Source organism: Diospyros lotus, chromosome 8 (genome assembly GCF_014633365.1).
Source record: "Diospyros lotus cultivar Yz01 chromosome 8, ASM1463336v1, whole genome shotgun sequence".
NCBI lineage: Eukaryota > Viridiplantae > Streptophyta > Magnoliopsida > Ericales > Ebenaceae > Diospyros > Diospyros lotus.
The window spans coordinates 34,558,001-34,576,203 of NC_068345.1; the positions used below are offsets into that span (position 1 = coordinate 34,558,001).

At 39.1% G+C, this 18,203-nt stretch overlaps 1 protein-coding gene across 3 annotated transcripts; it reads right to left on the reverse strand.

Moving 5' to 3' along the window:
- Positions 1-2,497: 2,497 nt before the first annotated feature.
- LOC127808320 (C-type lectin receptor-like tyrosine-protein kinase At1g52310) lies at positions 2,498-17,926 on the reverse strand. Of its 3 annotated transcripts, none has more exons than XM_052346814.1 (6): positions 17,732-17,926; positions 17,560-17,651; positions 17,367-17,430; positions 5,721-6,146; positions 4,941-5,511; positions 2,498-3,524 (listed from the first exon to the last, which is right to left on the reverse strand). In XM_052346814.1, the coding sequence occupies exons 1-6, from the start codon at positions 17,787-17,789 to the stop codon at positions 3,011-3,013; spliced, it is 1,725 nt and encodes a 574-aa protein (XP_052202774.1). In that variant the 5' UTR covers positions 17,790-17,926; the 3' UTR covers positions 2,498-3,010. The 3 variants fall into 3 exon arrangements, with proteins under 3 accessions (XP_052202774.1, XP_052202776.1, XP_052202775.1); XM_052346816.1 differs by having other exon boundaries at positions 17,775-17,925; XM_052346815.1 differs by having other exon boundaries at positions 17,560-17,655; positions 17,775-17,925.
- Between the last annotated feature and the right edge of the window lie 277 nt (positions 17,927-18,203).

The window sequence follows — 18,203 nt, forward strand, 5'->3', positions numbered from 1 at the left end:
TACCTAGACGTCCTAGGCGCTAGGCCCTAGTCTGGCGCCCGACTAACATCTTTTAGAACACTGATTACCAATCATGTATCGTATCTTCGTTAGAAGAGGTACTAAGTAGAGGAGATAATAACACGTGATTTTCTTATTCTCTTATAATGAAGAGGCGTCACATAACACAATTATCAGTCATAATTTCTAACATTATTCTTGTGGGTTGATTTGTTTGTGTGTGAATTGGTATGATATATCGATTAGATTTTGGAAATTGAAATTAGTGTTATAAATTAAGATAATAATTAAGTGTTAATTATACCCTTATTTACTGATCTTAATCTCCTTCTCTAACACCAAATTTTCTTTTGCTCTTCATCGTTTTAAATCAGCAAAGAAATACATAAAAAGCATAATTTATTACTTTTCCAACCATTTCTTATGTTTGAGGAGCAGAGAAAGAGCAAAGGGAATATTGTTTATAATATAAATTGTTAAAAGGTGATTGTGTTTAATACAAACATAATTTAGTGTGTTAAACATCAACATCAAACCCCCCCATGTATATTATTATTTATGTTAAAATTGTCTTCAATTCAATTTTTTATTTAATCAAATACCAGCAATTTCTTTTGACAGACAGGAAGATAATGAAGACATTGACTCAACACCACACCAACCATCACACACATTGGCACATCTATTTGGAGTAGGCTTCTAGTGGGGCACATGAAGACTAGTAATAGTTATATATCATTCCAATTAGATGGGTATACATAGTGGTTCACTCCATCCACTTTACCTGTCAAAAGTTGTGTGTTTTAACAATTACGTTTGCTAGAGATTCTGCAAGGACACAGGAACAAGAACTAAGAACTACTTGTAGCAGTGAATCTATCTCCTAATAATTCAAAAGATCGTAGTTTACAAGATCTCTAAGCTATTAGCTATATGTAATCTGCCACACCAACATGAACAAAGGGCTTTTAATATATATATATACATATATTTCATCTGCTAAAACATAAAGTTCCTTTGACTAAATTACCTGTTCTTTCTACTACCGACAAAGTCGGTCTTATTCCCAATAATTAATCTGTTGGTACGGAAATATGGTGTCTCTTCTTGGTTCAAACCGTTCTAAAGACCTCGCATTTAAATTTGTATGTATTTAACTAATAAAAGTGGTTTGTGGATTATTATAGGTGTCTTATGAGTGTTACGGAGAACATATCCAGAAGGTAGTGTGTGGATATATATATATATATGTGGAGGTAAGACGACTACTATTTGGAGGTAAGAAGACTACTGACCGCCAAAGGCACAAGGCCAAACCAAACCCACAAAAAGAAATGCACTAAGACAAGCTTAAGCCAATGCTCCTAAGAACTAATACATAACTAAATCAAATGCATAAACCGAAAGAACAAAACAAACTACAAAAGGGGGACAACCTAAAACTGCACAAAAGCACTACAAACACCAAGGGCCAAACAATAAAAGCAACAAGAAGAAACAAACAGCTGAAACAACATCTAAAACTCGGCAGCTACTCGATGATGATGATGATGATATAGCAAAGTGGGGTCAATGGAAGGGGAGGAGAAAGGTTAATGAGGGAAGGGTCAGGGGAGAGAACATAGCAAGGGGAATAGGGGGAAGGGAAAGGATAGTAGAATCTATTGAAAGTAAGTAATATAAAAAGATAAAATTAACTTTTTTATCTATCAACTGAAGTTTTTAGATGAGATGATGAATTAACATTTTAAAGAATCCACACCAGAAGAGAGCCGACCTGTGTTGCCAACAGAGGGGAGTCTCAACCGGCAGGCAACCCTAGAGTGAGAAGTTCAAAAGTCCATTATCCTTGAAAACTTAAATCATAACTACGTTAGCAAAGAAACTATCTTCTCTCATAACACTGCCTGTTAAGTCATCTCCATCCGTGGCTCTCTCTCTTGTAAGGCATTAGTATATACTGCAATTTAGTATATTTCATTTTCTTAATTATGAGCAAAAACAAGAACTTCCTCAGTTTCCTGCATGTTCTCATTGCCTTTAGTTACAAAACCATATTTGCAGAAGTTGCATCAAATACAGCACTTGTGACCTCCAAAAGTACCTATGGTCTGCCTCCTACTTCAGTTAAGTCCTATATGCAATCATAGTGTACCAATTTATAAGTCATACATCATACATGTTTCATTGTGATGGGGTAAAAAAACTAAGATGCACCTGTCTCGCTAGCTGAAAAACTAGCCAAATGAAATAATTAGTGACTGCCTAACCTTAGGGTGGATAGCAAGTTGGGTAAGATTGGGCAGCACCAGATAATATCCCTTGAACATCCAACCTTATCCTAACCGAGCACCCAAAAAAAAAAAAAAACTGTGTTGAAGAAGAATAGAGCTCAGGGATATTTCTGGTAGCTAAAACACTAACCAAATTAAATAAATGCATGACTCATTGCAGATAACTCCTCAAATTCTAACCAGATAAAAACAAACTCTTCCAATAAACCAGTTCCACAGTGTATAAGAATGGAATTAAGATAATACTTATAAATAGATCCCCAACAGAGATTTTAGTTGTGCCACAATTTAGCAAGCAGTATCATCAAAAAGAGAGTAACCAATATAGATTTGTGTGCTTATACCCTAAACTATGGGAGCTACCTCTTTCTTCTGCATCACAGCTTCCCTTCTGGACTCTTATATTGAATCTCCCAGTAACAAGATTTTTAAGCTACCACGCCAACATGAACACGGAATAATCAGAATGGCTTCAAACTTTTGATGTTACATCAGCTTATGAAGTTCCAAAACTAATTACCAGTAAAACCAGGTCCTAATTCCTTTCTGCCACAAACAAGTCCATTATCTCAAAACTAAATCAGACTACATTAGCAAAGAAACTCCAGCACTACAGCCTTACTGGGAATAAAACAAACCTTGCACCCAGAAAAAGGCAAATGCTTCTTCCATAAACAGGGAAGCCCTGGAGTTCATAATCAACTGAAGATTACTTTTTAAGGCTGGGACAACTGCTGCAGCTGATGAACAATGTGTGACATTCTTGGGCGCATGGTCGGAACATGTTGGGTGCAAGCATAGACAAGGTCTACTACCTTTTGAATAATTACAGCTTCGGGAATTTGAGAAGAAGAAGAGGATATAAGAGGATCCAAGAGCTCTGGATATCGGTGAGCCTGCACTAGAGGTGTCGCCCACTCGAATATACTTTGCCAACCTACTGAGTCCACAGCCTGAGCTGGTCTGCGCCCTGTAACAATTTCAAGTAGCAGCACTCCAAAGCTGTAAACATCACTCTTTGTTGTGAGCTCATTTCTGTACACAAACTCTGGAGCAAGATATCCATATGTGCCACCAGCCTTCACTGTCCTCTCATGCATAACTTCCCACGGAACAAACTTTGAAAGACCAACTCCCATTAAATGGGCTCCAAACTCTTCATCAAGCAACACATTACTTGCCCGAATATCCCGATGTACAACCTGCGGTTTGACCTTATCATGCAGGAACCTGTTTTGATGTGTGGAACAAGTGTTAAGCCAATAAAGGATTGTTCGAATCGGCAGTAAATGAGTCAGCATATAAAAAACGATTGAATAGAAAAACACTATCCCTACATGTTTCCCAGAGACTAACAAATGTAGTCATAAGACACTTCTTCAGATCAAGTTCTTCCAAGGATGTTCTTAAGACAAATTACTTCTTTGCTGCATGTGTTCAGAAGATAAAAAGTTTTGAAGAGGAACAGGTATTACATGTTGCATGCCTTTTAAAAGCCAGAAATGCAAAGTGTACTAAGTCCAACAATTATTTAGCTGGGCAATGTGATAATGTTTTTGATATATGCTTTAGCATTAGTATAAAAAGCAAATCCACAGCCCACATATTAGGAAGGCTCTATGGTTTATGCTACAGAAGATAACATGTTAGCCCAGGGCAGCTGATAAACATGATACTCATATGTGACATCCCAGTTTAAGAATACCTATGAGACACAAATTAGATATGTGGCATACACACCTCAGTAACATGTCACTATTATTACATATTTAAACTTATATAATGCCCATATATTTTTATCCCTCTTTTTCTTTTCTCTTAAAATTATCCAACTCAATTATATGAATCATATTGCAGGATCTCAGATACTGATAATCATTAGATTGAAGTTTTCCTATCTCTACAAAGCATAGTTTCCTCTCCCTCCAGTGGCAATCCAGACTCAGAATCTGTTCTTATTTCTGGTATACTGTTGCTCAATCACTCATCAAAAGTTCAGTGAGGATTTAGTATATTTTCTATTTTCTTAATTATGAGCAACAAACAAGCTGTAAATCCATTTACTGCAAGTTCTCATTGCCTTACATATTTAAAAATCAATCTCTACTCAGATTAGCAGTAGTCCATTAAGTACAGAGGGGGTGACTGAGCAAAAAAGATAAATTACAGGAACCTCCAAAGGCATTTCCAAACCACATGGGGTCTTCGTGCAAATGGCGCAAACCATAGAGGGTCTGGGTGCAATTTACCCAAAATCTTTTATTCAGGTAATTTCCAAAAAGAAAGCAATAGATTTGAAGCAAGCATGATCGTGAAAACAACAATAACAAACTTTAAATTCCACCAGGTAGGGATGGACGCTTGCTCTTCGATCATCTTTAGCCATGGCATATTTTCTACAAGGTTAATATATCCCTTGCCTTACCTAAAAGTTTCTAGCTTATCCCTTGGTCTTCTTGTACCTCTTTTGCTATGTTCAAGACTGTAAACAATGTATCAACCCTTAATGCCACTATGTGGGGTAGACTACATGAATTCTAGCTCACTAATAATTTATATCTATAGTCTCATCTTTATAAAGCATGATTGTAAACAAGGTGATAAAAATTAAATAAGTAAATAAATTAAAATGCAGAATCCACATACGCAATTCCTTGAGCAAGAGTTGTGGCAACTTTCATTCTCATGGCCCAATCCAAGCTCCTACCACCCCTGGGTATATGATGTAGCCATCTATCTAATGGCCCATTTGCTATGAACTCATAAACAATGTAGCGATTACCATGATCATAGCAGCATCCTTTTACAGCCACCAAATTTGGATGATGAAGCCTGGCAATCCTTCCAATCTCAGAATAGAATTCTTTTTTCCTCTGGAAACTAGACCTCTTCAACCTTTTAATTGCAGTCCTTGATCCATCAGGGAGTAGCCCACTATATGTGCCACCCGTTTTAGCATCTCCAAGAAGACGGTTTCCTTCACTGAAATTCTTTGTAATTGACCTTAGTTCCTCACTGGTGAAAACTCTCCATGATGGGGGAACAAGTACGGATGCTGCAGGATTAGATAGTTTGCGAGATTTTCTGCGCCTCTTGCTCCTTTTATACACAAGGAGCCAAATTACAACAGCTAATGTACTGGACAGAATCAGACCGCTTACGACAGCAAGGATAATAAGATATTCCCTGTGGCAGTGCATATGGTAACACTTCTTCTCTGAAAGAACATGATAAAAACAAGTTTTCAATGTACAGGAAAATTCATCAGCTACCTATCATTTAGAAGAACAGAAAAAGAAAATGGCATATCAACGTGAGAGGAATACTTCATAAACAAAATATAGACAAATCAAGTGCAGCATTCTGGAAAACTAAATTGAGTGTAAATCAAACACTACATCCATGATATAAAAAGTCCTTGCGTACCTATATCAAGCATGCATACAAAAGAATGCATCTGGTTGCATCTCTCAGCTATAAGTGAGCTAGTTCCATTAGTCAACAGTGTACATAACTCAACTGTGGTATTGATATGGCATGATAAATTGGTACAGCCAGAATGTAAAGGTGTCCCGATAAGGATAGAATTGTTCCACCGTGATTCATTATCAGACCATTTCCAGCCAAAACCAGCTCTAGAGTTGATATTTCTCCCTCCAAGCCAGCATCCATTAACAAGTTCATTGCACAACTTTTGAACAAAGCTCAGCTCATGAAACGATGTTGCTGCTGCCAGATGTCCATGATAACCATTGCAGTAAGTCTCTGATTGGTCCCATGACTGGGAGCTTGCTATATAACCATAGCACTTTCTCTTACTTGGGCTGACAACCCAACCAGGAGGGCACGGTGCTGCAGAAAAGGAAAATGAAATATTTCAACTTATTAAACCTGTCACTAAGTAATTCATAATTTGAGAGAGAGAAAGTGGGAGAGGGAACCAAGCAAAGTTAAGTTTCCATATATTTCATAAAATTCAAGTTATCTGATATCCTATTCAAATATGTTGTTTACATCTAAATGGATGCTTAAGTACTTAATTGAACTCCTTTTCTAAGAGCAATAAGAATGTTTAAATCATTAAAAAAGTAGGAGATGGTATAGGAACTTACTGTAGGATGAAGCAAAAGATTGCAGTTCAGTAGGACCTAGGGCTAACTGTTGACTAGGTGGAGTACGCTCAACAGTATGCCTTAGCGAGAATCTCTTAATAGATCATCTATCAAGTCTATAGGGAGTAAAGAAATGCCTTCCCCCACATTCCACATCAACAGCATCTTGGTGGTTAAAATCTTTCCACACCTACTCCCCTCTTACTAACAGCATCCTACCCTCAAATAGAAGTTTAAAGGAAAAAAACTCTGAAGTCAGCTCATCATCACGACTAGGGCTCTCTCCATAATGAGGTAATTGAGACAAATAACTTTATCTTCTCCAACGATACTACTATTCATGCGGCCAAACACCTTCCTTGTAGGTGGGTCATAACACCTGCATCCCATCTGAGTGGTAGAATATCTAATACACGCATTCAAATGCTGATGGGTCCAGCTTACCAATATTTTCTTGTGATCACGAACAAAACAAACACATTCAAATAATTTCGGAAGAACCTGTAAGATGATTGACCTTATAAGAGTTCCAAGGAGTATTGACATCAAGAGCTTTCATTGGCATCCAATTAGTGAGGTATGTCGCCAAAAGATCTGCACCCACTAGTCTGCCCTAGGATCCTCCATGGTAAGGAGCAAAGACTAAGCAACCTCCATAAGGTGTCTATTTTTACATTCAGCAACACTATTCTGAGCAGACACCTTGGACATTTGTTCATCGACAATTATCATTGTCATTTCTGTTTGTTAGCTGAGATTGAAAAACTATTTCACTTGTCTTTTATCTTTTGTTCACAAAACAGATTCACCTTCAATTGATCAATAAGCTTTTCTGTTTTGTGCCACATCTATGACTTTTTTGATGTGGGTGTTTTAGTACATAATTGCAGATGCATACTTCTCATTTTGGAAAGATTGTACAAACATCAAACATTTTCAGTTAACAACAGAATGAGCTTACACACACACTTGTAGACAGGTATTTTATTTGTTAACAATTATTTTCAAATAAATGGGGCACCTTTTCATTTGGCAAAGTATCTCAAAGAAGAGTTCAAAACGACAGATAGGAACAAACTCCTGATTGTAATGTGAAAAGTTGACACAAACAGGATATATAAGAGGATGTGCTAATCTGGAACCAAAATAGTCTTAGATATTGAAATTACTAACTAACATATTTCTATTTTTTTTATGGCTAATCAAAGGAAAAATAAATAATTGTTGTTAACAAAAATCCAGGCAATTTTATTCTCATTTCATAACACAGCCAGAGGGCATGATGAAATAAATTTAGTTCTTTTTAAAATCCATCATCTTTTCATGTATTTTGCACTTTTACTTTCTTTTCTCCCACCCAAAAACCCATAATCTGAGATAAGATAACAGAAAACAGAGAACTACCTAATTTCTATAATTGGTGTTACAATTGGGAGCACTGGCAGTCTATTAATTCACCCAAGAAGCCAACAAATATAACACTCTTTACACTCTCACTCACCGGCACAATCACACAATGTAAATAAAGAGTAAAGAATTGTAAAGAATAGAGTTAGAACAATCAAACCACATGAAAAACACTGAGAATTTATCATGGTTCGAACTGATAGAATTAGTTCTACATCTAGTAGTACTGAGAGCAATCCAATATGAATGAAATCAGATACAAGAATTCCCACACTTCCTCTCACACACAAGTACACTGTTCTCTCTTGAGATTACAAAAGAACTTTTCTTGACACAAAGCCTTTTCTCTCAACACACAGCACTCTACTTGTTTACAACAGAGAGCTTTCTGAAAAAATGAGTGATATCCTAAGCGCTAACTTGAGCCCCCTATAAATAGGCAATAAGAAGGCTACATCAAAGGAATTAAAAATATGACAATACCTAAAATACCCTCAACTAATAGTCACCGTTAAAAGCACTAAACGGTCACTAATGGCCTACCACAAGGGATCCAACCATGATCTCTCTATTTCTTCCTTCCAGATCCTTAATACTCAATGCAAAACATCACAATTCTCCACCATTATGCATGAGTATCATCCAAAAGCTGATTTCATCAACTGCTCTTCATTTAACCTGCAAACCAGAAACTGATAATTCATTTACAACAAGTAACCTGCAATAGTCTTAGATAGTGGTGTAATTTAGCCATAGGTATTGCCTTAGTGAATATATCGTCTACATTATCCTCACCAGCCACCTTAATTAGATCCACTTCCTCCACTTCCTTTCTTTCAAGGATTTCTCTAAAAACGTGGTACCTCACATCAATATGCTTAGTTCTCTCACAGTGAGCTTGATTCTTAACTAAAGTGTATATCACTTTGACTAAGTGTATATCACACATTAGAGTAGCCTTAACATCTTTCCCTAGGAGTTCACCTACTATACCCTTCAATCATAAGGCCTATTTTATAGCTTCAATGGCAAATATATACTCAGCCTCAATGGTGGAGAGAGCCACTACAGATTGTAAATTGGTTTTCCAGCTAATGGTTGACTTTCATAGCTTAAACACATATCTTGTAGAGGATCTCCTCTTATCTATATCCGTTGCATAGTCAGTATCACTGAACCCTAGAATGTTAGGCTTTTCATTTGAACTAGCTCCGCCATAAACTAATGTCATATTGATTGTTCTTTTTAGGTATCTAAATAATCACTTAACGACTGTCCAATCTTTTCTTGGATTAGCCATGAACCTACTTGTAACACTCATGGCATGGGTTGAATCCGGGCTTGTACACACCATACAATACATAAGACTACCTACAAGGGAATCTTCTTCATTTCTCTCATGCTCTCTTCATCACTCGGTGATTGCATGTGAGACAACTTAAAATGTTGAGCAAAAGGAACATTGACTTCCTTTCCCTCAAGCATATGGAACTTCCTAATGTGCTTCTCAAGATAGGACTTTTGTGATAGCTGGACCTTTCTTAGCTACCTATTTCTAGAGATTTTAATTCATAAAATCTTCCCAGCCTCTCCTAACTCCTTCATTTCAAAGGTTGATTTCAACTTTAGCTTTGAACTTTGGACTTCCCCGTGTGATTAGCTTGCAATCAACATGTCATCTACATAAAGGAGGAGATATATGGAGATCTTAGATGAAATATGCCTATAATAAATGCAGCTATCGAAATCACTCCTCTTGAACCATTGGCTTAACATGAATGTGTCGAATTTCTTGTACCACTGCCTAGGGAACTACTTAAGCCCATATAAGGATTTTTTCAGCAAGCATGTTTGCTCCTCCTTACCCCTAATCTCAAATCCTCTATGCTGCTCCATTAGAATAACCTCTTCTAATTCACCATAGAGGAAAGAAGTGTTCACATCGATTTGCCCTAGACTTAGGTCTAAGTGGGCAGACATAGCAAGTAAAATCCTAATCGAAGTGTGTCTCACAACTGGTGAGAACACTTCATTAAAATCCACCCCTTCCACTTGGGTGAAGCCTCTTGCTACTAACCTAGCTTTATACCTAGGTTTTGATTCACTCCTTGCCCCTTCCTTGATCTTATACAACCATTTACCACCTACCACCCTTTTTCCTAAGGGTCAATCAACCAGGGTCCAAGTTTTATTCTTAGGGATTCCATTTAGGATTTCATGGCTGCAAGCCATCTATTATAATCTTTTGATCTTACAGCCTCTTCGTAAGAGAGAGGCTCCTCTCCAGCTACTTCTAATGCATTGGACAGTGCATATGCCACTAAATCAGAGTATCCATACCTCAATGGAGGTCTAACTACTCTCCTTTGCCTATCTCTAGCTACATTATACCTATCAATACTAGGGATACCACCTGAACTTGATGAACCAGCACTATCAGAGTGCTGATTTCCATCAAAACTAGAAGAATCATCATCTTCTGATGGCTGGAAGTTATCAGGACTAGAGGATCTTGAGCCAGCACTATGCTGGCCTGCTGCTAAGTCCACTGGACTGTCATAAGCATCATCATCCAAGTCATGGCTGCCACTAGCAGCATCATGACTACTGCTGGCAGCATCCTGGCTGTCATTTGTTGCATCCAACCCAACCTTTGCAGCATCATGAACAAGCTGTTTCTGAATAGCTTCTCTTGATTTTCCCTTTTCATCCCCTATCTTATTACTTTCCAAGAAAGAGTTTTCCTTAAAGACCACATCCTTACTAACTATAGTCCTTGGCATATCCTCCTCTAAACACCAGAGCTTATAACCCTTAACCCCTGTTGGATAGCCTATAAATAAGCAACGTTTGGCCCTAGGCTCTAACTTGCCTTGCTTCACATGAGCATAGGCAATACAACCAAATACCTTCATATGTTCAAGGCTTGGTTTATGGCCTTTCCACATCTCATAGGGTGTTTTAAACCCTATAGTTGCCGATGGGGATCTATTAATTACATATGCAGCTATTGTTACAGCCTCTCCCCAAAATGCCTAGGCAGCCGAGCATGTATTAACATGCACCTCACCCTCTCTAAGAGGGTCCTATTCATCCTCTCAGCCAAGCCATTTTGCCTAGGGTTTCCAGGGGTTGTGTCGCAATAGAGGGCAATATTGTAATAAAGATATAATACTTGTTAGGATTATAGTTGTATTGCACATGGGTGGGTGCAATGGCTGTGAGACTATAAATAAGCCACTGCTATAGGAGAAGAATCATCTTTGAATTGATAATTGAAATCTCTCATTTCCCTTTCTTGAATTCTCTCAATTTCTCTCTAATCACTCTCGTTCTTTCCCTCTCTTTCTGTTCTTCCCTAACTTCCCCCATATCTCCTCCAATCTAACTTCCCCCATTCCTCCCCAATTACCCTTAAACTTGTTATGAACCCTAGATTCATGACAATTGGTATCAGAACAGTTGTTCTTCGGTTGTGGTTCATAGGCGATTCCAATGATGTTTCCAGCAACTTCAGAAATGAATTCAGGCACAATCGCTTAAATTCTGAAGTAGCTCGAAGTAATACAAGAGACGATTGATTTTCGGAAAGGATTCCGATGCATGGAGGTGATTTACGGCTATCGTAGCACTTAGGTTTGGAGTTCGAAAGGCGGAATTCGACAACAGTCTAGCCAAGCGAATTTTGATCAGTTATAGGCTATTGCTTTCTGACGTTGTTAATTGCCAACGTCGAACTCTCAGTTGGAATTGTAGAGGAAAAGTACAAGGTTTGATTGGTGAAGGCGGAGCAACAGGTTGATTCGCTGCTATTCTCCGAGCTGTATAGTCCATCAAGGAAGGTGAAGCAGAGCTGGTAGGTTGAACTATGATAGGTGGTGGGGTTCTTCTACAGAGGCAGAGAGGGTGACAAAAAGGCTTACAGAATGGGGGCAAAATGACAAAATTGCCCCCGCCCACTTTGCAAAGTGGGACACTACCCTGCTCTCTTGTCTCCCTTCCCATGGCCTTCGCCTCGCTGCCATGCCGTCGCCGTCACCGCCGCCGTCGTCGGCTCCTCGTCAACGGTCGCTACATCGACGGTCAGCGAGGGGAGGCGAGGCGATGGTAGCAAGGCGACAGAGGCGAGGCGAAGGCAGCAACGAGGCGCAGCGGCGAGGCGACGGCCATGGGAGGGGAGACGAGAGAGCAGGGCAGTGGCCCACTTTGCAAATTTGCAAAGTGGGCGGGGGCAATTTCGTCTTTCTGCCCCCATTTGGTAACCGTATCAATAAGCCTGTCTGGCTCTCAAGACTTTTTCATAGGTGATGTATAGAAGCGGTTTCAATGTCAAAGTTTGGGTGACTTTGGAAGCTGTGAGTAAGGCGATCGCAAGTGGAATTGAGAGCGAGCCAAGTGATTGTCAGTGATCTAGACAGCGAGTGCGATTTAGCAAGACGATTTTTGTAACTTTCGATGCGAACTTGGAAGCGAAGTGGGAGGTTGACTCTAGGCTGCAAATCTCGGTAATTCTTGCTCGTAATTGACTTGCAAAGCAAGTCAAGCAATTTCCAGCTTGAATTTGACAAATTGTATCGACTGCATTAGAGTCGATTAGCAAAGAAGACGGATTCCGTTGGGCGATTCTAAATTGGAAGGCAACTTGAAGGACTAAGGGAATCGAGGAAATTGTTGCAACAAGTTTGGCTTGAAGAGGAACAACACTTGCAATTCGCCACTCCTAGAATCAGAGTTAGAGGCGAGTTAGGTTGTTGCAGGCCATTTTTAAGAACCGAGGGAATCACAAGAAGTTGATTCTTGGTGGATCGATTGTCGACGGTTGCTACAATGGCGATCCAGATAGAGTCGCTTGAATTCCAAAGCCGAGCCAGGGTCCTTCGGCCATTGGACGGTGATTGGGTGTGGGTCGCGGCCGTCGTAAGTCTTGATTGGTGGCAGCGATTGCAACAAATCTCAGGCTGTTGATTCTTTCTTCCATCACTACATAATAGTTTCGGCTCGAAGCTGTAGGCGAATTCTGTTCGAAGAGACGGATTCCTCCGACTTCGTTGCTGTGAATTCCGACACCCGAGGCTGCTAATTTCCAAGTCGGAAGGCGTTTGAGACAAGAATAGGAAGCTTTGGCAGCAAGCAAGCCAGGAGGTGGTGCAAGCTGCAGGTGGAGGAAACTAAATTCAAGCACGAATTCCAACGGAAGTGGCTTCTCAGCTATCAATCCTCGAGGCGATCGATTATCCACCAGCTATCTAAACTCTGATGGCAAATAATATCGAGATGAAGCACAAGGAATCTCAATGGCAGGAAGTGCCCGCAAAGATGACAAAGAGGCAAAACAGTATTGGATCTGTAGAATCGGCATTGGAAAAGAAGTTGAACAATGTTGCCGATCTATTGCAAGAGGAAATTAATCACAGGCGTGAAATTATTGATGAATTCAGAAATTGGATGAGGGACCAGTGCATGATAATGTTCACCAAACGGAATCAGGTTAGATTACTTACTTGTTTGCTTTTTAGAGAATATTCCGATCCGATTATTATAGAGATGCTACCAGATTCTACAACTACTCCTTATTGTCCTCGAAGAACTAGAGCAAAACCTAATTCAGTGGGGAATCCTTACCTCACTCATCCCTGGAATCGGAACCCCGTGGACAAATCTCAGTGTCCAAGGCAGCAGGGGGGCAAAAATGTTGTTCCAAAATCGGATGTTAAAATGTCTAAGGCAAACAAAGATGATAAGGAGGGCGTGGTAAAGGAAGCATCATTGCTTCAAGAGTTTCCTAAAATGCAGCAGCCTAAGGAGGGTTCAAAACAATGGGAAAATGATTCATGGCATACCTTTGACTGTGGGCAAAAGAAGTATTCTAGTTTAAGCGGAATTAACAAGGAGGAAAGCTGTAACAATCAGGTTGCTAGTGCAGCCTCTCCAAAGGAACCAATGGAACTTTCTGAAAAAGAAGTTCATGTAGAGGGATGTTCCGACAAACACAAAGAAAAAGGAGTTGCTGAATTATTTGCATGGAATCAAGAGATTCGGGCTGAAACTGCAATCAATATTAAGGAAGCTAGTGCTGTAACTGAAAGGAACCTATCACTGATAACTTAGGATGCGGGAGAGGAAAGGAGGGTGGATAAGGAGATTGGTGTGAACCACGTTTTTCAAGGGCACAAGGCTGATGACTCGGTTGAAAAACAGCCTATAAATCAGATTGGGAAAGGGAACTACTACGAAGATGGCTTCCTTGCAATTGATATTCCAGCCAGGGTTATTGTCTCATTAGATAACCCGATTATAAATCATGTTTGGGATGAAGGTTGTGATGGAGGCCTGGTCTCAGCTATTGAGGAACCTATGGGACTTTCTTGTCACTTTCTATGGAACCAGTATGTCCGGACAGCAGGGGCAAGGAAATTTGAGTCCCTTACTATTGCTGGAAATGGCATGTTTAGAGGTATGTCCTTAGCTGGGATATCTTCTAATGTTGTGAAGGTGTGTGGATTTGATAAGGAAGTATGGGGACAGCTTGTAATTGAAGGACAGCTACCGAAAAGAATTGATTCAAGCTATAGAGTCGGAAATGAGGTTTTGCATAAGTTGGACAATGCCAATTCTCAAGGAGGGTTATATAGTGTTTTGCACTGATAAAGCAAAATATTGTTTTGGAAATGGAAGAGAGCATGGCTTTAGCAAATAAATTCCTAACAAGATTCAGCTAAGGAAAAGGGCTAAGGAAGCCAAGAGTTTTGTGGTGGAGAACAAAGCTCTTGTTGCTTTGTTCATTCTTGCTACAACTAGAATTGCTGCAGCAACTCCTAGATATGACACTTCTACATTGCTGCATGTAAAGGCGTTGGCGGATATCGTTGCGAAGGGTGATGAAATATTCAAGAGCATGAGAACCACTGCAAATTTGTTATGCATACAGAGGTTTTTCAAAACTTCTTCATCCAAGCTGTGGAAAAGAAGGAAAAAGCATACTAGAAGCTGTGGAGGTTTGGCATTTCTTGGGGATAAAAAATGTTTAAGGTGGGGGAAATTGTCATGTTCCTAGGGCAATATTGTAATAAATATATAATACTTGTTAGGATTACAGTTGTATTGCACATGGGTAGGAGTATTGCACATGGGTGCAATGGTTGTGAGGCTATAAATAAGCCATTGCTATAAGAGAAGAATCATCTTTGAATTGATAATTGAAATCTCTCATTTCTCTCTCTTGAATTCTCTCAATCTCTCTCCAATTTCTCTCTAATCACTCTCGTTCTTTCCCTCTCTTTATGTTCTTCCCTAACTTTCCCCATATCTCCTCCGATCTAACTTCCCTAACTCCTCCCCAATTACCCTTAAACCTGTTATGAAACCTAGGTTAGGTTCATGACAGGCTGTTAGGTTCCTTAGAATACCATTATCACTACACATTTGGGAGAAGTCTTTATTACAAAACTCTAGACCATTATCGGTTCTAATGATCTTTATTTTCCTACCCATTCGATTCTCTATCATGATTTTTCAGGTTTTGAAAGCCTCAAAAGTTTGATCTTTTGATTTTAGAACATACACCCAAATCATCCTAGAGAAATCATCTATTATGGATAAGAAATATCTTGCCCCTCCATGGGTTAAGGATTGACTAGGGCCCCATAGGTCTTAATGGATATAATCCAATGGGGCTTTCGATGAGTGGGTAGCTTTCCTAGAGAATTTAACCTTGATAGACTTTCCTAGGATACAGGAATCACATTTATCTAATGATGTAAATTTTTCAGCACCTAAAATTCCTTGATTAGATAGCTCCTTAAGGCCTTGGTTACTTATATGGGCCATCCTATAGTGCCATAGACTGGATTGTTCATAACCCTTGGCTTCTCCTAAGGCTGCATCACCACACAATGTGGCTGCCTGCAACACATAAATGCCATTCTTAAGAACAGCCTTCATGCAAACTAGAGACCCCCTTGACACCTTAAGAACTCCACCATCCCCCTTATAGGAATAGCCATTCTTATCTAACTCTCCAAGGGATATTAGGTTCCTTTTTAAATTAGGAACATACCTTACAGCAGTTAAGGTTTTAACTATACCATCATGCATCCTAAGTCTTACATCCCCAATTCCCATTATGCAACACTCATGGTTGTTTTCTAAAAGGACTCTACCTCCACCAATATCCTTATAGTTTTGAAACCATTCTCTATGGGGAGTCATGTGAAATGAGTATCCCGAATCAAGCACCCACACATCCTTCTCATCCTTACTTGATACCACTAGGGCATCGGCACTATCATAATCAAACTCACAAATGGGGTTTGAGAATTCGGGGCTAGACTTATCTTGGGAAACTTTCTTCCTATTCGAGCAATGCTTCTTTATATGCCTTTCTTCATGGCAATGGAAACACTTAACAATTTTCTTGCCACTTCTAGACTTTGACCGAGACCTACTTTTATATCTAGGGTCTCTCTTTTCTGTTTAAATCTCACTGCTAACACATCTCCAGCAATCTTCTTAGCTTCAAGTTTATGTTGTAATTCTTGAGTTCAAAACCCCTATTACATCATCTAGAGTCAACGTATCTCTACCATACTTCAAGATGTTTACAAAAGTCTCTCATGATTTTGGAAGTTAGTGCAATAAGACTAAAGCCTTATCCTCATCATCATATTTAATATCAATGTTCTCAAGATCTAAACACAGTCTATTAAAACCCTCATCTTCATCTTCTATAGGCCAAAATCGTTTTGGCCATCAAATTTCTCCACATCATACTGTGTAGCAGAGGCTATAGAAGCCATTCTTGCGAGTATGTGTTGATTCTAATTGGTTCTTGACGAAGGACCCGACTATGATACCAATTTGTTACAATTGAGAGCACTGGTCGTCTATTAATTCACCTAAGAAGCCAACAAATATAACACTCTTTACACTCTCACCGGCACAATCACACAATGTAAACAAAAAGTAAAGAATTGTAAAGAATAGAGTTAAAAAAATCAAACCACATGAAGAACACTAAGAATTTATCATGGTTCAAACTAATAGAATCAGTCCTACATCCAGCAGTATTGAGAGCAATCCAATATGAATGAAATCAGATACAAGAGTTCCCACACTTCCTCTCACACACGAGTACATTGTTCTCTCTTGAGAGAACAAATAACTTTTCTTAACACAGAGCATTTTCTCTCAACACACAGCACTCTACTCGTTTACAATAGAGAGCTTTCTGAAAAAATGAATGATACCCTAAGCACTAACTCGAGCCCCCTGTATATAGGCAATAGGCGGTTACATCAAGGGAATTAAAAATATAACAATACTTAAAATAACCTCAATTAACAGTCACCATTAAAAGCACTAAACGGTCACTAACGGCCTACTGCAAGGGATCCAACCGGGATCTCTTTATCTCTTCCTTCTAGATCCTTAATACTCAATGAAAAACATCACAATTGGTAAAAATAAAATGAAAAACAGATCGCTGAACTGCAACAAACTAAGAGAAATTAAGCTCAGAAAAATAAACTAGCAGAAAGCGACACTGGTTTCGCACCTTCACTGCGGTTTTGATTATCAGAAGAGGCAACCAAATGCAGATCAAGTGAAGCATTGAGAACCTAAAACAATCAACCACAAACCTCAAATCATCAGATTGGGTATACATAAAGCTCATACGCAGACATACAGATATACACCGAGTCAGACAGGCGAAAGTTCAAAAATATGAACGAGCTAAGTCGACTCACAGAGTTGGAAGCCCCACGGCAAACCGAAAGGCAAGCGATTAACAGCAGAAAGACCAGCTTGCCTTCCATCAAAACCGACAATTTCGCCGACCCTAGCTTCAAACAAATACGATGATTATCAGCAGAGATCTTGCGAATGAAAATTCAAAAAAAAAAAAAGACAAAACCCTACAGAAATCAACACCGTAGAGAAAGGGAGAAGTAGAACTACTAACAGTCAAAGTGTTCATTCGGCTGAGAGAGAGAGAGGGGGGGGGGGGGACAGAATCAGGTATCGTTTGTGCAGTAAATTTCAAGGGGGGGTTTGGTAATGGTATTTGGTACAGTGGTGAGTGGTGAGCGTTCCCCGACACGAAGAGGAAGCTGTAATAGCTAATAACAATTGGACCACATTATTAATATCTCTTGAGCTACCTGATATATTATAAATAATAAAAATATTTTTTATATCTCATCACTCCCTTACCACCTCATCATCTCAAGTGAAGATTATTTTAATAACTCGTCTCACCTCATTATTGATATTTTAGACATTTTAACTATATTATATAAGTTATAATGAGTCAATAATATTTTTCATAACAATTATTTTTTTCTAAAAGTCCTTACGTTTGCGAATTGCCATACCCATTCTCTTTACCCTT

Coding starts and splice junctions, on each gene's coding strand:
- LOC127808320 (XM_052346814.1), bottom strand. CDS start 17,789: ATGAACACTTTGACTGTTAGTAGTTCTACTTCTCCCTTTCTCTACGGT. Junction 17,652..17,731: donor TCTCTACGGTGTTGATTTCT/GTAGGGTTTTGT, acceptor GTTTGAAGCTAG/GGTCGGCGAAATTGTCGGTT. Junction 17,431..17,559: donor GCCGTGGGGCTTCCAACTCT/GTGAGTCGACTT, acceptor TGATTGTTTTAG/GTTCTCAATGCTTCACTTGA.